Genomic DNA, 24,041 nt, shown 5'->3' on the forward strand with positions numbered 1-24,041 from the left:
AATAAAATCAAGTGAGTCTACAAGAGACTTTTGATAACTCCATGGTGTGTTCCATTAGTACAGGTATTGAAGCAGATTCCCATTTACAAAATGAATCTAGATGGTGGCAATGTTCAAAATGGCATTCCAGTAAAATCCATTCCAAAATGGCATTCTGAAGGAAAAGGAGATTAATATCCAAAACCTTTCACATAAATGCAGACATCCATATCAGAAAGCATTGGTATGTGAAACTTCAGAAGTTCTATTTAAGGCAGTGCCATAGGCTTAGCCTAAACAAAAAGACAATCACTTCCCTGTCCAACAATCAGGTTAAAAAAAAAAAAAATAAAATCATAAAGTACCACAAAACACTGTTTAGATGTGTTCAAGCATCCCTTTAAAAAGTTAATAGCTGGGCAAGCACTGTAGAGTGATAATAATTTTAAAACTTTTGATTTTTACTGCAGAAGCTCCTATGCAGGGAAGGTATAGGGAAAGGGGGAAAGGGGAAAGAAAAACTCCAACAAGTCTCCAAAACCCAGCCAATCTTAGAAAGGACTTTCAGAAACATGGGAGCAATTTTTCTGATGCATAAGGAGACATCCAAGGAGTCCCCATAACAGAAAAGTTGCTATTTTTTTTAAACAAACAAATTAATTATCAGCATCTCTTACCTTGCAGTTTGTGTACCACAAAGCCAAAATCAAGTTTCTCAATGCCAGGTACATGGTAGGGTCTCGTGAATATTCTGGGAACTCATAGAGCTCATCCAGTTCCATGACATCTGGCCTCACACAAAGTGCTTTCCCACATTCATTGGGCTGGTAAAAAGGCTGGAAATACTTGTTCATGCCTGCAACTGCATAAAGAACACACCAGGAATTAGTCATGCTACATCATATCTTCATCATGTCCTTCTCCCTCTAAAACAATCCACTGACCTCACACAGACAATAAGTAAGGAAGCTTTCCAGCCTCTAGGAGCCTCCAGAATGACTTCATTTACATGGCTCTCCTCCCTCCTGCCCTCTAGGCTGTGCATTAATTATTGTCCTGCTGCCTCATGGGTATGCCTTGGACCTATCAGAGCTGAAGTTCTGTCAAAGAAACATAACTTTTCATGGCACTCCAATGCCATGAGGAGTCCAACAAGGAGCAGGATCTAAATTCAACTGTGAGGACTGGCATCACTGTACAGACTCAAGCAGTACTCTGAACTCCTTTCTTCTTCAACACCCAATACTGCCCAGAGTGGGTAATAATTAGTCATCTTCCACGTTCAGTATTGGTAGCTCTATGTAATGAAGTTTCCTGTTAAGCAGATATAAAATCTGCTGAACATAGGAACAGATTTATTTTCAGCATGTAAGGAGAACAAAGCCTGCTAAGACAACACAGAAGCTGAAATTTCCCCAAAGCACTCTCTCTGAGATGAGTGTGACAATCCTGAATTACCTTTCTCTATACCTGACCTATTCTGCCAATCTGCACTCCCAAGCTGTCACTAGCAAAAAAAAGAAACCTAAACAGAATCTGAATGCCTTAAGAAATCCATTTATTTTCTCCAAAGCCCCAAAGATCCATGATATAAAAGCAGAATTCTTCATTTCCTTAAGAATGCAAACAGTTTTAAGTGCCCTCATGGTAATTTCTTGTTTCTGCACACAAATGACAGTAGCACACAGAAAGCCTCTGCAGTCTGTGCTTACTCCCTAAAGAAAAGCTGTAAGAAATGTATTACTTTTATCTTACAAACAAGCAAATGGCATCAAACAACAGAGGCAGTCACACAGAGGCTGTGTTTTAGTGCTGAGAACAGAGCCAGTGTTCTGAATCAGGGGAATTGATGTGCCTTATAAACTCAGTTATAAGACAAAATGTATCAAACCTATTTAAGCAACAGAGCCCTGCAGATGGCCCTTACCAGTCACATTAGGCACGCTCTTTAGGTGCTCTAACTTCACAAGGTTGGATTCACCAGGTAACCGATTAGTGCTGGTACAGGATGGACTCATGCCCACGCAGTCTGGATAATATGCAGCTAGAAAGGGAGCTGCCACACTGTCTTTCAGCAAAGGAGGGAGTATGAGCATGGAGTACCACCAATGGTCTGAAACTTCAGCCACTCTCTGGCCAAGCGGAGAAATGAAGGAAAGAGGGGAGAAGAGAACATGTCAGTACTTTAAAAACGTTGGAAAATTAACCAATTTCCCCCCTCCCTCCAAAACTGAGACCAAAAAGCAGTAGAAGTATCAATCTCAGAATTGCAAGTCATAAAGACATTTTCTCTCCCTCTTTCCCCTTCCTCAGCCTGACAAAGAAAACCTGTAGTATTGATCTCTTCTCAGACATGGAACTGAAACTCCATACCACATGGAACGCAAACGAATGAGACATGCCATAACAACACATCTATGCCCTATTAGGCCCTTTATAAAACATTTACAGTCACTTATAAATCCAGAAATCTGAACTTAGAACTAAGTCCACACTAACTAATTAATTTAATTTAGATTCTGCTATCCCCATCAAAGACCTTCTAGAACCCTAAGAAGCGCTAATGATTCACCCTTAATTTAGAAGTCAGACACACATTAGGGAAACAAAGCCACAAAGCTTCTACAAGAGTCAACAATAAGCTTGAATGTGTTCCCTGTAGAAGTACCCTGTAAAACACATAGAAGTACCTCAGGTACGCTTGTGAACATGGCTTATTGAACATAAGTTTATATGAAATCTAATCATGTCAGGGTGACATGATCACAAACCCCTTGAAACACCAACATACATCTTGTATGTACATTTTGTATTACAAGGGAGAGGAGGGAAAACATGCTTAGGTGCTCTCTCGTAGTCTTCAAAAAAGTGAGACTAGATTGACTAAAGATAGAAACCACCTGAAAGACAAGGAAATTTTAGGATGGAGAATTTTACTTGAAAGCTGGCAACTGAATACTATTTTGCCTGATCAAGAATGAGAATTAGAAGTAAACTTTGAGTCACAGGCCATGACTAAAGGATACCACAAACCACTTTCGACTTGAAAGCTACTTAGTATGGTAAGGGAAAAGAGGAAAAAGATGAGAAAATAGAAGGCCCTAGGCTCTGTTGCAAATAGTGTTTCTCAATTTCCTGACCAAAATGCATAAATACTGACATAATTGGTCAAAGAAGAAAAAGAAAAAAGGAAATAAATATGCCATGCTTTAAGATTGCTTTCATATTCTAGGACAAATAAGGAGGAACAGCCACTACTCACCAAGTCCTCAGGCATGGAACATTGGTCTGAGCCCTCAGTCTGAAAGAAAAGGGAATGGTATGAGAGCTATTCTTAAGCTGTATGGAAAAAATTGAGTATAAAGCAAAATAATTTTCTATGGCATAATTCTCCAAATTTAAAAAAAAAATTAAAAGTGCTTAGTGTTAATCTTCTGTAGTAGACGTGACTGTTAAAAAAAAGAGGTAGAGAAATGCGTAGGTTAAAAACGTAGCACACCATAAAGCAAAAGCACTCTAAAAAATGTTTCTCATTTGTTAAGTAAGTTTCTACTGATCAGACATTAAAATATACATTCCATTCCATAAAATGGGATAGAAGATTGAAACAAATTCAGAAAGATACAACAGAATTTTATAGAAAAATTTGGGAAATAGCCCACATTTTTCCAGAGCAACTTTTCTAGTCTAGACTATAAAAGAGAGTTTCTTATTTATTTTAATACTATCTTTATCACAGAGTTTCAAAATCAAATGCTGACCCTTCAATTTTTCATAGGGTCACTATTTTCATGTTATGTTTTTTCATGTTATAAGTGCCATACAGATTCTATGGCACTTTAAGGACTCTTTCAAATTTCAGGAGTTATCTTCATGCCAAAGCTGAAACTTTTTATGTAAAGCTCCATGACAGACTTGATAGCAATTAGGAAAAGCTCATTGAGCTTTTCAAATGCTTTCCTCAATAATGAAAAAAGGCCATACGAAACTGAAATGTGAATTTTGGTGTATTTCTATTTTGTACATGATGATAATAATCACCTAATGGAGGATTTTACAATTGACTGTGCAAAGATATTTCAGATACTTCTTTCTTGACAGAAAACAAAAATTCCCAGCACAGCCCTGTCACTGTGCAGCTCTCCAGGCCATCAGACTTTCATTTTGACATTAGAGACACTGAGCATCAAGCAAGAAGAAATTAATTTCTGCAAACAAGAAATCCCAACTTGTTAAGTTTCAATATGAGCAAAACTGTTGTGTGGTACCTTGGTGGAATTGTTCAGTTTCATACCACATCTGTAGGTTTTTGCTATTTGTGGTGTCAGCTGGATTTCCTTTGTCAGCTGACGCCATTTACCACATTCTGGTTTTGTGCACTGCACCTACAAGTCAAAAAACAAACATGTTTTTACTTGTTGCTTGTGATTACAGATAAGATTAATGCAACTTAAATAACCAGTTAGAAAGAAGCCAGACATGGGAAAGTTGTAAAATATGATTGTTAGATACGTTCTTGTGTAATCATCAGGTCATAAGTAGTGTTTGATCTACAGAAATCTTGTACGCCTTTCTGCAACACTGAATTTCTGCACAGAACCTAAGGCCAAAATTAATTCAATTCCCCATTACTATGGTCCTTGGTAGACTTTGCAAGCATTACTTCAAAAATATATTCTTCATCACTTAAAGAAAAAACAAAAAAAAAAAAACTCAAACAAAATCCCACTGCCACCAAAATTCCTTCCACTCTTTTTACCAGGGAAATACAAAATCTGATTTCAATGTCTTTCACACTCACATTTTTCCTGCCAAATCTTATTCTACCTAAAAATCACAGCTGCTGCTTCACTGAAAAGTAACAGAAGATTAGTCTTTGTGGGGTGTGGAGAAAGTCTCCAACAGTGGAGGAGCTGATGAGATTTTTTTTATCTTAAGCTTTTTCACAATCCTCTAATACTAGGGGGAAAAAACCCACAAAAACTCAGCTGACCTGCTGCTTGGACAGCAAAATATCAGAAGCACATCAGAATATCACTTTCCTATTAATCACCTTTCACCTTACCCAGTAAGGAAGCTGTTGATCAGCCATAAAGGCTTTTGGACTGGGCTCACTTTTACCATTGCTTGTCCAAATCCTTTTCCAGGCAGTGTATTTCTCATAACCATCTTTATGGCTAAGAAGAAAGAGAAAACAGCAAGCAGTCAGAAAACTGAATATCTAGTTTGCTTCAAGCAATAGCAGTTACTCTAAAATTAAACATTATATATAAGAACAGAGAAATAAGTCTGTAGAGAGCACTCTATTTCTGCTGTTGAAAGGAGAGAATCATGATTCTTATGACAGCATCCTGACCATTAAGTCCAGTTGCTTATGAGCACAATTCCTGGTACCTAAGGCCTGGACTGAGTGATGGGTACTGCTGAGCACACAAAGGCCTGGGTAGAGCTGGATGTAACTCCCACTCAAATGGGAAGGAGCTTGGAGCTGAAAGCACTCTGTTAGCCCGACAAGAGTCTTCATGGTCCCTGAACTGCAATAGTTAAACTGATTTCTAATTGCTTTCTATTGTACTGCTTTACAGAGACAAGGTCTCCCGGACACACAGTGTAAAGTAAATTTATAAGGGAAAACACATTTACTCATAATTGTTCTCATAATTTAAAATTCTCTGACATTGTTTTTAAAAAAGACAAAAGCTTCAGAATAATTGCAAATACACAAACCAGCCTGCCTAAATTAACCAGTTTTGTTCACGCTGCCCTGTTTAAGCTGATTAGTCCTTACAATACCTGAAGTTTTATCATCAATGTCTAAGCCTCACTCTGACCAAAGCAAGCACAGTGAACCAATCTTTGTATTATGTTTATGTACATGATGTTTCAACAGCTGCCAAACTTTAATGAGCTCTGAAAGGACACAACCTTAATTGGTAAATCTACCTTCGGTAATAGTGGTCAAAACATTCATTGCAGAAGTGTTCCCCACAGGACAGATGATACCATCTAGACGTATACCCATTTTTTGCACATCTGTAATGCAGAAGACACAGAAACAGTTTTATAGTACATTTAGGAAAAAAATCTTTCTATTGACAGTAGCACGTTCTAGAAGGGGAACAAAATATTCAGAACAAGCCAGGGCTTTATGTTACATTCATGAATGCTGAGTTACACATGGCACTACAGCCATACAAATAACAATAAGGTCATTCCAATTGTCTCAAACATTTCCAGTTTCCAAACTAAGCAACACCAGATGCAAGGGAGGCAAAGAGTACACAATGTGCAGTTTTATAGTTGGTCTGGCTTTCAGCAGCCTCCCTCTAACAATGGTCAACTGAGCCTGTCTTTAGTACCCTATAAGCAGGCATTTCCTGAACATGAAACAGTGAATGTGTGCTGTGACACACTAAGCGTTTTGGAAATGTGTAAGATGACAAAGCTCCTCTCCACAAGAACTTAGAGTTCCTTTACTTTGTTGTATTTTCTTCCAATATTAGTGCAGAGTTGGGAGGGATCATTTAAATTAGCATTTTTCTTGTACATGGGATCAATTGATTCATAAGTCATTACAATGTTCTGTCCCCAGAACAACTGACAAAACTATAAAGGCAAATCTAAATACAAAACAGATGTTCCCTATTTTTTTTCTCATGTACAACTTGTGATTTTAACCCAGTGAGACAAAACCCTAAGAAAGCAGTTATGCATTCTCAGCATTTGTTCTTTACCAGTCTCAAAAAGAAATATCCATTACAAAGATTACATTCATCAGATAAAGCAATCGTTCTTCACTTAGAATACTCTCATTAAACTCACTGAAATTATTCAAGACATATGCACAAAGTAAAAAGCAGTGACCTAAGCTACTCACTCAAGTAGCCATGAAATGAGCTCATCTCAAACAGATAAATTTGAAAGTATGTACTTGGAGGGGGGGGAGGGCATGGGAAAGATGAAAATCAAAATATTAAAATAACAATTCAAGAAGATGAGTAAGCAGTATGCATTGTTTCCTAAATAAAAACTGTAATATCATCAATGCTGATCTCACAGGTGCTCACTTCCCAGACAAGTCTCTCAAAGTCTCTCAGGCAACTGCCAAAACATTTGGCTTCTCTATGACAGCATCCAGAATACATTGACTTCCTGACACCAAAGAACAATCCATGGATATAACTAAATGAAACACATAGTTAGTTTTATTTATTTTTCAGTGCTATAAAGAAGGAAAGTTTGTCTCAATTATCAGGACGGGAAGAGTGCTACATAACTACAGTGTGCCTGCTTCATAATGAGGTCTAATATGTTGCCTATTATAGGTATACCTTGCCATTATTATGCATTCAAAACCACCAAGTCAGAATGCAAAAGCACTTGTGAAAGTGCAGAGGAAGTGTACAAGAACAAACAGTTCAGGTAAGTATGACTATCTCTCCTATGACCTAAAATTTCAAGGCTAGAATCTCACCTCAGACTGCAAAGCATTCCAGTGAAGGAGTGGTAAAGGCTTTCTACAGTAAATGATGGTTTCATTTTCCATCTTGAAAGCAAGTTTATCTATCTTTCTCAGATTACACTAATATGCTCTCACTTTCACAGAAGCAAGGCATGTTCCAGAGGACACCATTAATAACATAAATAAGCATATCCCAAAGATAGTCTGTATCTGAATTAGCAACTTGCACAGGAGAAAGTTATGGACAACAGAATAACTTGTGACATTTTCCTGGCACCTTAAGACTCCTATTAGCAGTATCTTTCAATTTTCCCTCTACATTTAGATATGAAGGAATTTTTCAGAATATAGTTAGAATCCTAAACTTCAGCTGCAGGTAGAAAGTCTACAAAAAGGCAAATAAAAAGTAACAAACCTTTCTGCTGCACTGGCAAAGCAAACGGGACATGTTGCGGTGCATCCAGCTTTTTCACACTTTCTATATTTCTTCTCTGATGCTTCATCATCATCATCTGCTGCTTCAGCTGCTTTCTTCTTCACCTAATAAAGAATAGCTGGAATCTGACCATAAATGACACAAATGCATCCTCTACAATCAGACAGTTTTGCAGCTTGTGAGTGGCATCCCCTAGTTAAAACAATCCTAATGAAAATCTTTGCAGCCATTGTGAACTAGCTGCAGCATGAAACAGCTGTCAAATTAGGTCAGATTTTTCCACTCAAAATCCACAAAAAACCCACCAAAAAAAAAAAACTTCCAAGCCCACAGTAAGACTGGAAATATCATTTCTTTCTAAAAATTTCTTGCCTTGGTCTAATTGATGGCACTGAAGAAATTATAAGCAAAGCTTCCAGTTTAAATAGTATTTTAAGCTCCATCATGTGCTAATGAGTCAACCCTCATGCATCCATTTTATTTCTCCTTCAGAAAATCTCCTCTTTTAAAATACTTATTGGTATTAATTACAAGTGGCAATCCTATCTGTGCCTCAAATAAAATATTAGGGAAGGCTTTTTTGGATATAGACATTTTTTTGGATACAAAACTGTATACCAAATGTCTCTTCTGGGCCTCAAAGGTGTTGTGTATTATGTTGTTTTAGGTCTCTGTCTGGATGGGCAGACAGCTTTGTCTGACTGTACAGAAATTTGTGATTGATTTTTAACACATTAAGTACTTACAGGTTATACAGAGTATTTATCTTTTCTGAATATCGTTTGCAAAATGACCTGTTTATTCACAGGACAAACTCATTCTCCTTTTCTGTGGATAAGTAGTCCAAGGTAACTTATCCACAAGGAAGCCCACGTTCTTTACAAATGTCAACAGAAAATAAAAAATATCAAAGTACAAACTCACGTGTTTTTAAATTATTATAAATACCTGTCTTCCAGAACTCCTCACAGGAAGGTTGTCTGGAGACTGATCTGAAGAACATGCCTTTTTCTTCGTTCGTACCCTTCCCGTTGACATTGTATTGTTAGATCTGAAAAAAGGTAGGCAATAGTTAATTAATTTAAATTGCTTGACTTTGCAGAGCTAATGACAGGCACTCACAATACTACTTTTCACAGAGTTCCTAGGTAAGAATCTGTTCAGCTTGACTGTTAATTCGAGTAGAAAATGGGAATGAGGCATTACAGGAAAGGAACAATACTACTATTTTAAACTAAATTCGATGTTAAGATTAGATCCCTGAGTACCTCTTGACAGGCTGTTCCAGATCAGCATATCCTGGATTTCAATAATCTGATTTGCATTACGTGAAGACCTGGACTGGAATTTGGGTTGGCAAAGTGAACAGACAGCTCAATGCTGATGCAAACATTCAAATACCACTTGGAGTAACACTCATCCTGCTAACTACTGATTTATTGGCAGCAAGAGATTTGCACTGTAAAGCACTTTTCCAAACAGAGTACTGAAGAGATGTTTAATACCAGATGAGCAACCAGTTCCAAGACTTGCATAGCCTTCTATGAAAAGAGATCAGAATTTGAAGTCTGGACTGCCATTATATTGCATCTGTAAGTGATTTGAATATTACAAAGTTTGTTGTTAAGTATTCTACAGGAAAAAATAAAATATTTACAGCACGAGAGCGCTCTGTAGCTGTCTTTGACTGCATTGGTAGGAGGACAGAATGGACCACAGTTAACCATGCAAACTGGAAACCACAGAGTGTGAGAAAGTATGATGCAGAAATATGAAAGCATATTTTAAATCAAAGGCATTCTTTTCACAGGGAGTAAAACACAATGACAGCCTGGAGGAAAAAGTAAATCTAAAGAGTGCTCTACAACATACAGAAAAGAAGTGGAAATTAACCCCTTGTACTGCAGCACTGCAACATGAATGTTATGTTGTTGTAATAGGGATCAGTTTTTAATTATGTTTTTGGGAGGGTTTTATATATATATATATATATATATATATATATGAGACTTCTCAATTCTCCCTGTTTCAGGATGCAACTCCCTTATTCAACCTGTCCGTGACGGACAAGGCAGCAGTATCTTAGTTCAGAAATTCTGTTAAAAGTCAAGGTAATAGGAGGAGAGTGGGAATTTTGACAAAATTTTATCTTAAGCTGATTCAAGTCAAGTAAACTGGTGCTTCATTCTCCTCTCAAGATAGGAGAAATTATTTGTGAGAGGAAGACAAATCACATAAGGATATCCACACATGAGAAAAATTAGTTCAAACAGCCCAATACAAAATTAAACTTTGTTTCTTGTATGTAGCGCCTCCAATTACAACTAGTCAGAGGCAGGAAAAAAGTTATAAAGTCAGTATCTACTGATCTCTGAAAAAAAAAAAAAATTAGCATCACTTCACTGTAACTTACCACTGTATGGGGGTGGATGAGGTTGGAGAGTAAAGAAAACAAATCAGTTTCATTTACATGAGATTTCCCTAAACTGCAGCATAACACCCCAGAAAACGGTGGATTTTTCCCCTTAGAGCTTTCTTTATGTATCAGTGGCACAACAGTATCTCTCTGTGTCACCTAATATTCTGATGGCAAATAATCATTCTGACATGCCATGGTCCTTACAGTCAGAGGCTTCCAACTGAGCAAGGAGTGCCAAGCAAGGCACCAGATGACTCATTTTGGTGACCATCAGGTGATCACAGTCTGCTGCTGCTGCTGCTGTGGGGCCCTTTTATCCAAAAAGGTAAAAGAACGTGCGAATTTTGCCTTATGTATGTGGGGAGTAGGAAAAGTGTCAATCACCAGGAAGTTTGATAAAAATATTTCAGATTCAGAGAGGCTGCCCATTTTGAAAGGCAGAGGTCAGTTGTACAGAATTGCAGACATATTTTTGCTTTTACCCCTTCAATAGGGGTAGGAGGGAGGTGGGGTGAAAGGGAGAAAAAGATCAGGTGTACGATACTTTGTGCCCACTTCCCCTGAAAAACCAAAAAACACCCTCCCAAAAAAAAAACCAAATTTTTATAGAACAAACAAATATGGCTTACTCTACGAAGCTTTACATGACTTTGCATCCTGTCCTGTAGACATCTTACTGGCTGAGAAAATAAGCCCTTTAAAAGGAGAGGGATGCATAATGCGTGAATGTCACATTCAATAACGTTTCATCCGTCCGTAATGCGTGGCCTATATCGGAAAGCTTTGTGCGGTTTACCTGCACAGTTGGCAGCAAGTTTGTCTTTGGGGAAGAGAAAAAAAATTAAGAAAAGAAACCACACAAGACACACACTGTCAGAGACGGGGAGGAAGCGAGAGCAGCCTGATTAACACTGCGAGCGCACACACCTCTAAAACTCAGCCCGAGTCGAGCGGCGGCGCCCAGCCCCGCCGGCCGCGGCTGACAGCGCCCGCCCGGGGCCGCGGCAGTGACAGCTGGCGGCGGGCGGGGGTCCCGAGGGGCAGCCCCGGGCAGGGGAGCCCCCGCGGCTGGGCTGCCCCGGAGCCGGGCGGGGGCGGTGCCGCCGGCGGGGCAGGCGCTGCGGTCGGCGCCTGGCACTCACCTCGGGGCCGGGTCACTCGGGGGCCGGAGACCACATTCACGCGTGTCCGCGCCGCCTCCTGCTAGAGCTGCAGCTGGAAAAAAGGGTGGAGAAGGGGGAAGGAAGGGAGGGAGTGAGAAAGAGACGGGGGAAGGAAGAGTGAAGCGGGGAGGTGAGGACGGGGGCAGCGCTGGCACCTGCCCCGCCAGCCCGGGGAGGAACAAGCGACCCCGCAGTGGGCGCTGCAGCTGAGGGAGGGAGTCACTCACCACCACTGCCGCCGCCGCCATCCCCACCGCCATCCTCCTCCTCCCCGGTGCCGTGCACCCTCAGCCCGCCTCCTCCTGCCGCTGCTTCCGCTCTCTGCGGTGCGTAGCGAGGGGGAGGGCGGGGAGGCACCGCCCCGGCCCCGCCGCCCTCACGGGACCCGCGGCCGTGCAGGTACCTCGGCTGCCGCGGCCCGGGCGGGGGGGCCGAGCGGGGCGGCGGCGCTGAGCCACCACGGGTCACCCCGCGGGTCCCCCGGCCCCAGCAGCCGCTCGCCCCCGCCTTCTGCCCGCGGTTTTCACGGGAGAGAAGTGTCGGCATCTCCCTCCTTCGTTACCGGGGTAGGGGGGCTTCTCGATGGGTGCGAAAAGGGCGGCCACCGGCAGACCCACAGTGCTGGACAGGCCCGTTCAGCCGCCCCGGCAAACAGGGTCTGGCCGAGTCTATCGGGAGCCAAAAGTGTGCTGATGGCTGTGTCGCTTTCGGTACATTGCGGCTGTCACCAAATGGTGATCTCTTGAGATCTACTAAATTTTTGTCCGGTTCGGGGAAGTAGGAGCCAGTTCCAAACTGTGCATTGGGTGGGGGTAATTCTTCTCTCTTTTTTCACAGCTACGAGCACTCCCTGGAGACATGGACCACTCAGCGGATGCATCCGGGCTCCTGGAAGACTCTGATGTTGGGTCTCAGAAAGAGAGAGTGGTGACAGAGGAGGAATGGCTACAAAAATGGGAAATGGGTAACATCGGGTTTCACAAGGAAGAAGGGCATCCGTACGTGACTTCACTCTTCTGCCTAAGCTGTTTTAAGTAATGCCATGAGATGACTGGCTTGGCTCATTTGAGAAACTCTTGATTGAAAATGGAACATTTGCAAAAAGCAAATTATCTTACATGGGCACATTTTTGTTTTCGAAACAAAAATTAATGTAGATATTTTTGTGACCTTCATTTGTCAAAGGACAGAGAAAAGAAAGCATTGAAATGAATTTAGAGCTTTTACTCTTGAATCAGGTTTTAAACCTTAAAGCTTGAACAGTTTGGCTAAAAAAATCCTAAATTTTCTGATGGAGATGCTTTGCACTATTGTTCATGTGAAACTGGGCCTTGAAACTATGTGCAGAGGACATCAGAGCAACTACCATGCAGTAAAGGACCTAAGAGAACAAAACTGATTGTATAGTCTCTCAAGACCTGTAGAAGTGATTTGCTTGATGCAGGAGTTTCATAATCTTTCTGTTTAAAATCTCTGTTATGACCCTCTTAGAGGTGGGTTGGTTGGACTGTTTAGTTGTAAAGACAAACAGAAAATAGAACAAACAGAAATGTGTTGATTTCTGAATGACATGAAATTGACTTTCTTGCTGTGTAAGTGGAAGGTGAATGCTTTTATTTTGTGTTTTTATTTCTAATGGCATGAAGTAGGTTGAGCTAATAACATATGTGCCATGGTGGAGTTTTCATGCTACCTGGCATAGTGTGTAGCACTTGGCCAGCAGAAATACTCACAGAGTTAAGTAAACTGTGTCTGGTTCTTCTGCAGGCTCCTCCAAAAGTATCTGGATGTTCTTATAAATGGCAGGAGTGGACTGAGGATATTTTTCCCGCTTTGTGGTAAAGCAGTAGAGATGAAATGGTAAAACACAGATAAAAAGAGCAAAAGTCTTACTTGATGTGGGGAGGGAGGGAGAGGGGGAATTCCCAACCTTATATTGGCCAGTGGAAATATGCCACATTTCCACTGCTAGGAAAGAAGTGTCACTGGAAGCTGAAGGGAGGAGGAAACTGGTGTTTTGTATAGTAGCATAAATTGAATGGATAAGGTGTGATCTGAAAGTCCTGCTGATTGTCCCAAGTTCAGCTTGGGGAATGCTGAATTTAGATGGACAGAGTTCTTACAAACAGACTGAATCTGTGCCCTTCCCAGTGCTGCTTTCCATAGCAATGCCAGCTTGAACTACCCACAATGAGGTCAGTTGTGTCAGACAACATTTTCAAGAGACCATGTGGCATGCCACTCTGGAAATTTAAGTAATTTGGGCTAAATGTAACTTCCTCTTTTTTTTATACTTTGTGTTTTGCCTTTACTTTTTTTTGGGGGGGGGTGGGGATGAAGGTGTGGGGAAGGAGTGTTGTATTTAAAATTAGGGCCTATATAAGCCAGTATTTTTTCTTGGAGGGAGGAAGCACAAACCAAAACCTGCACTGCATCTTCAAGTAACCCAGCTATCAGGTTTTATCACAGTACCTGCTCCCTAGGCTGACTGTGGGCTCTGACACACGTTGGTGTTTTGCTGAGCTGCAGCAGCGCAGAGGCTACTGCACCTCCTTTGCTGCCCATTCCTGCCAAGCCACAGAGGCAGCTGGGTGGACACTGTGCCTCAGTCCTCAGTTCAGGGCACAGCACCTTTCTGAAATTGACAGTTTCTCACTCTGATCACCTCTGTTTTCATCGAGTTAGTAAGAATAAATGAATAATTCATTAAATCTAAATAAAGCATCTAAGTCCTCGTCAACTGTATGCTGAGTGGTGCTAATTTAAGCTCAGATCCTGGAAGGAGGTGTTCAGTATAATGTGAACAGTTCAGAAAGTCAGGATTAAACATATCAGGGCATCCTAAAACTAGGCTTTCCCTAATGAATAAATGATGTGTGGGAGATACAAATTTTGCCCAGCCTGTGGGCCCAATGTAAACCTAAGCCTTCTCTCTCTTGTGTGCAGGCTGGCGGACATGGGACACAGCGTTGTTGGTGTGGAAATCAGCGAGGAAGCAGTGAAGGAATTTTTTTCAGAACACAGTCTGCCTTATTGTGAGGAGCCAGTCCCTGAGATTTCAGGAGCAAAAATGTTCCAGGTATGTCAAATGATCTGGTGAGGTTAATCATGCAATGCTGGCATAACTGAGTAAACAAGTCATTCTGCTTTTATGCATCTGTTTTACTGGTAATCATTCACCTCTCCTGAAGAGGTCTAAAAGGAAGCTCTGAGTTGTATTTTTGGACTGAGAAGTTATTCTTCTAAACTTACTACTTTGGCCTTCTTGTAACGGTGAAGCACCTGAATGTAGAAGGATTGTATTTTAAAACTGCAGGCATGCCTTGGTAGATTAGAACCTCTCTGGAGGGGATCAAAAGGGCTATCTCAGTAAACTAAAACTAAAAATATTTCTGTGTTTTCCCCCATTGCACATAAATGTATTTTTAAAATTTCATTTTTAATAGTGTATGGGTATATTTTAAGATGTGAAGTATAAATACATACTTACGACTCCGTATTTAAAGATGGTTAGCTGATAAGGATTGTTTCCTTTGCTTTTATTGTAGAGTACCTCTGGCAACATTTCCCTCTACTGCTGCAGTATTTATGATTTGTCCAGGTAGGAATACTCATAGTGTTGTACAATTCTCCATAATCAAATATGTATTACTACTGTCCAATACTATTATTTTATTTGAATCAGGCAAAGATTTATCAGGTCCTCTTAAGCAAAATCATATTAATTTGTATGAGAAACTTGAATGGCCAATCTCCAACGAAAGTCTAATTCCATGGTTAATAACTAAGGATGACAACTATTTATCTTTAAATGGGCTTCTTATTCCAAGTCATTCTGTGAAAGTTATCAAAAAAAATTTTTGCTTTTACAGTAAAACCAATTTATCTTTAACATTACGGATGAATTCTATGAATCAAAACTTTAGCACAATCCCTTACTCAGAGTAATTTAGTAAAGAGAATATATTCAGAGGTGTCTTAGCACAATAGTTCCCTCTTCTTGCAGTTCTTACTCAGATGTGATTTTTCCCTAGATTATAAGGTTTTGGTGAAGTTTTTTGTGTTTGTTTGCTCTTCTTACAAACAACTGTCAGGCACAAGAATTTGTCACATGTCTTTTCAGTAGGTGGTAAAGTCTTAACATTTGCTTTGATGGGCTTTCCAGAACTACTACATACAGGTAGTTCAGGATGCCAGAACACAGTTTACTATATGATCTCTTTTTTTTCAATCTGCCAAAACACTGGAAAAAAGACTGTTCTTTACTAGAGTCCAGAGTCTTTCAGATAGTAGACCATGACTGAGACTTCTGCTGCTGCAGCTGACTTGACTAGTGTATATGTGTAACCAGTTTGCAAAGAGTCGAACAGATGGGGTGTGTATGAATGTGACTTTGTAGATACTGCCTGGTTTCTGTCCCTCCAGTGTAGTTACTTGCTACACTGTAGGGCTCTTTAAATCTTTATCACTGTGAGTTGACAAGTTGCCCAAGGATTGCTTAAGCTTCTCAGAAATTTTTGAAAAATTCAGTCATAAATTTTGTAGCAAGTAGTATGGTGAAATTTGTAACTTCTATCACAACATGGTGTAATAATACTTTGAAATAAACAAAAATAGGTAATTAGTGACAATTTAAGTGCATATCACTGGATCCAGTACATAGTTTGTTGTCACAAAATAAATTGGCAGAGAGACATTCTGGATGCAGAATGAACTGTATTCCCAACTTCAGTCAGCAGATACCTGTGACTAGAAAAATGCACACACACTTCTAGCTTCTGTGTACAGAAAATTTGATTAATTACCCAGTAATTATGGAAATTAAACTTAATTCTTCCTTGCTGAGGCTGGCCTACTAACAGGTCCCTTTCATCTCCATTAGCCTAGCATTAATTAGAAGAAAACTCAGATGTGCTCCTGACCTTTGTCGGAATGGGACGTTTCAAAGACTCTTGCTAGTTAAAGAGTAACAGGAATTACTGCTCTTTCTGGGAATTCTGGGACATATGTAAAACAGTTATATTACACAATCACTGTACCTTCTAGTACAATTATGGCTGCAAGACTTCAAAAGAAAATCCAAAATTGCATTTACTGAAACTACTAAACATACGCAGAGAGAGAAATTCACAAATTTCCTCTTAAATCCACTGGGTTTTCTGCAGATATGTGAATTTCTGATTTCCATGGTAAATTTGTTAGATGTTGTAGTCCCTAACCCATGCTGAATGCCGTATAAACACATAGCAGTGTGTTACAGTGAAAGCGCTTCCTCATACCTTAGTTTCATCCTGACTCTGTGTGCCTTTTTTGACTTTTTCCTCATGGCTTCATTGTGTTGTGAATGAAATTGGATGTGCAGAGGGACAAGGAGCACCCAGACACTCAGCAGGTTCTGAGATCTGGGCAGCCAGGAGACCAGGACTGGGGCAAGGCCACAGCATGAGCCTGCCTGCAGCCTGGGATGTCTGTAGGCCTTGGTGAAATAGCTTGGGAGTAAAGTACATTAAATGCATGTTTGGAGCCACTGCTGCCATTCCAGTTAGACCAGATTAAAGTTGGAAAGAAAAACCAAGTGCAGAAAACCGCAGTGGCTTGCCTGAGGTCACCCAGCAGACTCAGCTACACAGAGAGGAGAACTGCCTCCAAGCTTCAGAAGATCGTTTGTCACTTGCCCCACTAAACTCCCCTTTGTGCACTGCATGTCCATTGCTTGTTTAACAGTCTCTTTAAAAAACTCCTTTCACTTACAAGGCCGGTTATTTAAATTAGATGCTTAGACTTGGCAAACTTTAAAAGAAGTCAGCACTTGAAAGTGTTATCATGTCTCATCGCAGTAGAGTGGGAAATGCAAGATCAGCTTGTTGGTTAGAGGCCAGAGACTTAGCAATACCATTGCAATGAAAATAGCAGTGGTGAGAGAGTAGTTCTCATGGTTTAACTCTGGCTAAGGTGGTGGAACTAAGCACCACACTGCTGCTTGCCCACTTCCCCATCATGAGATGATGGGGACAATCAAAAGGGTAAAAGTAAGAAAGAAATGTGTGTGGAGATGAAAACAATATAATAATTAAAAAGAAATTTTAAAAAGTTGTAAGGAAAAAAACTACACGACACAGAACAACCAAAGAGACAGGAAAATAAAACCCAAGAAAAAAAAGTGGTGCAAAGGAAAGCAGTTGCCCACCACCAACTAAGCAACCGATGCCTAGCCAGTAGCCAAGCAGTGCCCCCATCCACCAACCTCCCACCCAGTTTTATTGCTGAGAGTGGAACCAGATGGTCTGGAATATCCCTTTGCTCAGTTGGGGTCAGCTGTGCTTGCTGTGTCCCCACCCAGTATCTTGTTCATTCCTGTACTCTCCAGCCTACTCACTGGTGTCAGGGTGTGAGGAGCAGGAAAGGTGTTGGTGCTGTGTAAGTGCTGCTCTGCACTAACTCATCACTGTGTTATCATGATGATTTCAAGCCCAAGTCCACCAACACAGCCCCATGCATGCCACTATGGAGAAAGGTAATTCTACCCTGGCCAAAACCTGTACACAAATGAAGACAGAGATGATGCAATTGGACTCTGACACCTGCCCAGCAGGCAGAAGGGTATTGCACAATTCCATGCCACATTTTTCTAAGTAAACTTATTCACACTTTCTTTAAAATTACGCAATTTACTTAATTACTGCCTTACTGTCTAACCTCCTATTTTAATAACTACCAAAAACAAGGCTCGTTCTTATCCCCAGATATTCTTTTGTGTTGCTCTGGCTGCTCTTACCATCCATTAATAAAGGCATTTCTTGATAGTCTTGCTCACTGGCAGGTTTTGGGTGGCCACTGAAGCCATCTGCCAGCATATCCAGGAGTAAAACTAATGTCTGCAGCAGAGTTGCACTAAGGCAAGCAGCAGTGTAACTTAGCTTTTCTAGCATTAAACAAATTGCAAGCTGAAGCTAACTGTCCTGGGCATGTAGCTGGGGATTCAGGTGTCTAAAGTTACTGAATGTGCCGAGTCAATGATAGTAAAGCAACAAGGCAGCTTCCTTAGCCTGCGTATGAAATCATGCATGGTCAAGAACTGTTGATGTGCTGAATGCTTTTTAGACAGAAGCATGTGGTTACTGGACACCCAGACTTGTAGCCCAAATGTGTTAAAAGTACATTCCTTCCTCCCTGCCGTGTCTCATCAGTCCCTAGGATGGGGAAGCACTGACCAATTCCCACACCTCTTCGCTATTGTAGCAGGATAAAGAACCAGGAGGGTTTCTTGAGCTCCAGATCCTGTTGGTTTGGATTATAAAAATGCTGCACCATAACAGAGAGGTGGTGGGGAATCACTAGCTGCAGAATCCTTGTGACATCACAAAAGTGTCTGAAAGAAGCTGAAGGCCCCTGTTTACTATTTTTAAGCCTTTTCCTTATCTCCTTATAGCTCGATAATTGGCAAGTTTGATGGGGTTTGGGACAGAGGAGCTCTTGTAGCTGTGAATCCATGTGACAGACAACGGTGAGTAAATTTCGTTGTTTCTGCCTTTTCTCTGATGTATCAGTGACAAGTTTTTGATCCTGTGACTTGTTAATGAGTCATTTTTCATTTAAAGGATAAACCTACACAAGCTCTTCTCTACCACAAGCATCTGCTGCAGTTGCAGAGTGCTGTATTCTTCCTTCAGGAAGCCACCCTGCCTCTTGGTGGGAAAATATGTGGTTTGTTCCAACCCAGCAGAAGCAGAGCTGCAAGTCTCATCTGAATTCTATTATTTCCTTTTTACCACGTCTACTTCTTCTGTCGTTGTTCTTTTCCTCCTCACTCTCCTTGATTACAAATTTTTGTTCTTGCCTATAGCCAGCCCAAATTTAGTTTGAACCTGCTCCCAGGATTTTTAATTAGATACAGAATCTTCAATTCACAATAATTTTAAAAGATAAGGACTGTACTGTGTACTGTATTTTAGACTGTGGCAGATGAATACTTTGTTTGTCTATTAATCTTGAGTTGAATGTGCAAAAAAAGATAAATGCTTTTTTATGAGGAATAAATGCAACCTTTATGTTTTTCATGTGTAGCATGGATTTTATGCTCCTGAAATTTAAACTAAGTTTTAATTAGCCTGTGTGCAGTTCAGTTCAAATTCTGTCTGCAGAGAAATGCATTTTGTTGAATATTTTGAATGCTATGCTTGAATGCTTTACAAAAATAATAAAGTATATTTTTTTCCTTTTAGCTATGCCAGTTTGATGATCAGCCTAGTGGAGAAAAATTCTTCTTATCTCCTTGTTACAGTTTCATATGATCCAAACAAACACAAAGGTGAGAACTTTGTACCGTTCACATTGGGATTTTGCTCTAATACAAATTGTATAAAGATGTATTAGATGTAGATGTGTTAAATTGTAGAGGCATTAGTATCTTCCCCAAGATTTTTATCTGCATAGCTTTGTTAGCTGGTGACCCCAGTATGACTGTGTTTAACTGTGTGTTAAAAAGTTTAGATATTGACCAAGCTTGGGACTAAATTTGTGTTTTCTCTAGCATTCAGACATGCTAAAGGTAAGTTGAGGACAGTCATGGTATATTAACAAGGAAATGAAACTGTAAGTGTGGCTGCTACAATGAAGCTGGAAGTCAAAGCACTTAAAAACATCCTGTCTGGCCTCAGGATCTTGAAACACTCCCAAGAATGTCAGCTTCATGCTGTTTATCCAGTATTTGCAACCCAATGTGTTGCCCATCTTGTGCCTCTCTCTCAGCCACTACCATGCTCTGAATGTACTTGGAAGAGGTGAAATTCTGTAAAATAAGGCACTTTTCCTTTTATAGCTTTTGTATTATGTATTGAAGTGGGAGATTTTTTAATTGATATTAACTCACAAAAGAAAGAGATTTTTTTCTGCTTTTGGGACCTTCAGCATAATTTCCCCCCCTCCCCAAAAATAGGTTTTGCTATCACAAGCAAGAACAGTTTAATTCATTGCTTTTCCTCTGAAAACATTCAGCTCTTAGCCTTAGTCATGCCACTGTAGTATAAAGAGATTGTAGGCTGGATTCACACAGCACACTGAGAGTGGTCATATCCATGTCACAGTCATGATTCCCTGCTGCAGCTGCAGATGAAGCAGCAGCAGCACCTGAAGCTGTGTGGCCTGCCAAGGTGCCACGAATTTCTGGACATGTTTTCTGGTTCCTGCTGATCGTGCTACACCTTGGGGCCCCATTACAGGCCAGGTGTTGTGAGTGAAGGGGTTGACTCTCCTACTGCAGTGTAAATTTTGTCTTCTTCCCATGTCTCCTCTCTGATTAGCTTCACTCCTTTTCTTTCAGGCCCACCATTTTATGTTCCTGAATCCGAAATTAAAACTTTGTTTGGTGAGTAAAATTTCACTTAACCCTTAGGAATTTTTTCAAAAAGACATAAAGATGTTTATATGCCTTTACCTTGCACTGTGATGAGTGATACAGTCATTTGGTTCTTATCTAAAGGCTAGAGTCATGGAAAAATACTTGGAAAAATAAATACCATTTAGCCACAAGGATTTTGCTGGCATGGAAAATTCTCAGTTCTTCAAAAGATACGAAGAAAACCAAAGAGACAAACAGTTTCTTTTCTCCCTTTGGTACCTTTTTTTATTCTCCCAGGATTCATACTGCACTCAGTAATCCTGTAGCTTCAGTCTTAGAGTCCTGTTTGACCATTTTGTCTTTGCCTGCACCTCATCAACCAGTTTCCCTAGTTTTAATACAAGCCCTACATGTGCTACAGTTTCTACTGTACTTTTGTGACAAAGAAGGAAAGTAACACTGCACTCAAAGAAAATGCTAAAAATGTACAACTCAAATCCATCAAAATAATAAAATTTGGAGCTATGTCAGAATTTAACTTTAGGAGTTCCTCCTGGTGTGCTGTAATATCTCACTTTTAAATTTATAACTTTCTGAGGCTCTGGCAGTGTTTGTGTGCAGTGAGTCATTGGCATAGGCAGTTGCATCCCAGTGCAAAAGAGAGCAATTAAGTTCTCCCCAGTGCATTTAAGTCACTGTGTAAGGCACTGTGGGCAAATCTGTGGATAAGACTTTTATTTTTTTTTTCTGGACAGTTTGCATTTTTCATTGACTAATCATTCACTAATTTGTTATTCTTACCTCCTTTTCAGGCAAGTGCTGTGAAATTAGGTGTCTTGAAAAAGTTGATGACTTCTCAGAGAGGCACAGACAATGGGGACTAGATTATTTTCTGGAGGTGCTATATGTACTAAAGTTTGTAGCTTGATTAAAATTTATTAAAATAACTTGCCTCCCACCTTGCTTTTTCTTATATCTTACATTTTAAAAAGGGGCATTCTTAAAACAGGGGTTTTGTCCATTTTGTTTACCAAGTCAGCTTCTCCTACACAGCTGCCTTTACTACCTTGAGTTGTGAACAGCTTTTCTTAAACTCCATGCACAAACAGCCATTACCAAAGCATACCTTTTTCTTCCATATTGGTTCAGATCATGACAGCTGTGAGAAAGAAATGTTCCTGTTCCTTTTCAGCCATTGCTGGTCGACTCTGTCTGCCTGGCATTCTGCATTTTGCATTCTGACCAGGCAACTCAGCATCGTCAGCCAGCAGCCCTGGGAGTGTGGCAGCTGCAGTTCAAACACTGTTTTATGGGGCACTGGCCGTGCACCAGGCTGGGCAGAGAGGTGGGAAGCTGCTGCAAGTGGGTTCCCTCCATCCCTGTGAATATATGTCAAGTGAAGAGCTGGCAGTGAGTAGGCAAGGCGAGGCAGCAGCTGCCAAGAGGAAATGACCATCCAGCAAGCAAGGCTGGAGGGAGGTAGACTGGATGACAGGGAGGAATGGGTGGGAAATGTCCTGGCAGTCGCTCACAAATGTGCTGTTCCCTCATTTGAAAGTGCAGCTATGGGCAAGCAAACTAACACGACTTGGGTAAGATGGCTTAAAGAGTGCTGAGAAAGCAGCCAGTGTTATTGCTAAACCATTCTCCATCATATCCTAAAGGTCATGGAGTATGGGAGGAGTGCCTGAGGACCCCCCTTTTCCTTTTTTGGAGGAAAACCAATGTCACTGCAGTCTTGAAAAACTGCAAGAAGGAGGACCTAGGAAACTATAGGCTAGTCAATCTCACCTTCGTCTTTGGAACAACCCATCCTGGATGTCATCTCTAAGCAAGTGGAGGAAAAGAAGGTTATCAGGAGTATTCAACATGGATTCACCAAGGGAAATGGGCTGGGTTAGTGGGACAGTGAGGTAGATTGAGTGACAGAGCTCAGTGTTGTGATGAGGCTAGTTGGAGGGCTTTAGTAAGCAGTGTTCCCAGGGGTCAGTACTGGGTCCAGTCTTGTTCACCTTATTAATCAGTGACCTGAATGCAGGGACAGAGTGTACCTGCAGTAAGTTTGATCATAATACAAAACTAGGGGGAGTGGCTGACACACCACAGCACTCTGCGGCCATGCTGCAGCACCTGGACAGGCGCAGGAGCCGGGCAGAGAGGAACTTAGTGAAGTTCAGAGAAGGCAAGTGCAGGGTGCTGCACCTGGGGAAGAAAAACCCAGGGCACCAGCACAGGCTGGGGGCTGACCTGCTGGAAAGCAGCTCTGCAGAGAAGGACCTGGAAGTCCTGGTGGTCAACAAGTTAGCCAGCAGTGTGCCCTTCTGGCCAAAAAGGCCAGTGGTGTCCTGGGGGGCATGAGGAAGAGTGTGGTCAACAGGACTAGGGAGGTGATCCTGCCCTTCTACTCAGCCCTGGTGAGGCCACATCTGGAGTACTGAGTCCAGTTTTGGGCTCCTCAGTACAAGAGAGACCTCAACATGGAGCAGGTCCATCAGAGGACCATAAAGATGGCTGGGGGACTGGAACATCTTGCTTATGAGGAAAGGCTGAGGGAGCCATTGTTTATCCTGGAGAGGAGGCAACTAAGAAGGGGCCATCAATGCTTACAAATATCTTTAAGGGCAGTTGACAAGAGGATGGGACAAGACTTTTCAGTGGTGCCCAGGGGTGGGAAAAGGGGCAAAAGGCACAAACTGAAACACAGGAAGTTCTGTCTCAATATGAGAAAAATCTTCCCTACTTTGAGGTTGACAGAGCCCAGCGACTTCTCCCCTTTGCAGCTTATTTTGAAATTAAAGGTATGATTGCAATGTAATGTATCATAATTAATCAAGAATAGAAGGCGAATAAAAACCATGGGGATTTTTAGAGTGCCATAGTCCTAGAGCTGCAAATGGGTCTGCTGGTTTTAGCACAGCAGTCCCCACGCCCACAACTCATTGGAACACTCAGTATTGCTCATAGATACTCGTGTTTCAAGGCTGAATTGACAGAGAGAAGAGTGGATGTAGCCAGTGGGCCAGTGCAAGCTGGGAGCTGCTGGTTTTGTTTGTTTTCACTCCTGGCCAGTACTGCAGCTACCAGGTTTAAGCACCTCCTTCCTCTCAAGTTTTTTCCGGATGCAATATGAGAGCTCCCAAAGTTTATCTCAGACATTGAGATATGTGATAGCTGCAAAAGGCCAGGCACTTGGCACGAGGCTGCCGCATGCCCTGTGGTGTCCTGCACAGGACTCCCAGGCATGC

At 41.2% G+C, this 24,041-nt stretch overlaps 2 protein-coding genes across 5 annotated transcripts in view; one reads left to right on the forward strand and one right to left on the reverse strand.

Annotated features, from left to right (window-relative positions):
* KDM1B (lysine demethylase 1B) overlaps positions 1–11,785 on the reverse strand; it is a 27,630-nt gene extending 15,845 nt beyond the window's left edge. Inside the window, exons 1-10 of one of the 2 annotated variants that reach the window (XM_059851644.1) lie at positions 11,687–11,785; positions 11,439–11,511; positions 8,826–8,928; positions 7,857–7,981; positions 5,923–6,012; positions 5,045–5,156; positions 4,248–4,364; positions 3,242–3,280; positions 1,907–2,111; positions 657–841 (exon numbers count right to left, since the gene is read on the reverse strand). In XM_059851644.1, coding sequence (XP_059707627.1) covers positions 657–841; positions 1,907–2,111; positions 3,242–3,280; positions 4,248–4,364; positions 5,045–5,156; positions 5,923–6,012; positions 7,857–7,981; positions 8,826–8,915 — 963 coding nt within the window. In that variant the 5' untranslated portion in view covers positions 8,916–8,928; positions 11,439–11,511; positions 11,687–11,785. Of the gene's footprint in view, positions 1–656; positions 842–1,906; positions 2,112–3,241; positions 3,281–4,247; positions 4,365–5,044; positions 5,157–5,922; positions 6,013–7,856; positions 7,982–8,825; positions 8,929–10,925; positions 10,992–11,438; positions 11,513–11,686 lie in introns of those variants that run through there. The other variant, XM_059851635.1, reaches the window with a different exon arrangement.
* Positions 11,734–21,743, forward strand: TPMT (thiopurine S-methyltransferase). 3 transcript variants are annotated; one of them, XM_059851730.1, is made up of 9 exons: positions 11,734–11,858; positions 12,297–12,457; positions 13,227–13,319; positions 14,406–14,538; positions 15,008–15,060; positions 18,889–18,963; positions 19,682–19,767; positions 20,779–20,823; positions 21,609–21,743. In XM_059851730.1, exons 2-9 carry the CDS (start codon positions 12,318–12,320, stop codon positions 21,722–21,724), a joined length of 741 nt encoding a protein of 246 aa, XP_059707713.1. In that variant the 5' UTR covers positions 11,734–11,858; positions 12,297–12,317; the 3' UTR covers positions 21,725–21,743. The 3 variants fall into 3 exon arrangements, with proteins under 3 accessions (XP_059707713.1, XP_059707704.1, XP_059707694.1); XM_059851721.1 differs by lacking the exon at positions 11,734–11,858 and adding an exon at positions 11,865–12,025; XM_059851711.1 differs by lacking the exon at positions 11,734–11,858 and adding an exon at positions 12,035–12,169.
* The last annotated feature ends 2,298 nt before the right edge of the window (positions 21,744–24,041 follow it).

The sequence above is a fragment of the Haemorhous mexicanus genome, chromosome 1 (genome assembly GCF_027477595.1).
Source record: "Haemorhous mexicanus isolate bHaeMex1 chromosome 1, bHaeMex1.pri, whole genome shotgun sequence".
Taxonomy (NCBI): Eukaryota; Metazoa; Chordata; class Aves; order Passeriformes; family Fringillidae; genus Haemorhous; species Haemorhous mexicanus.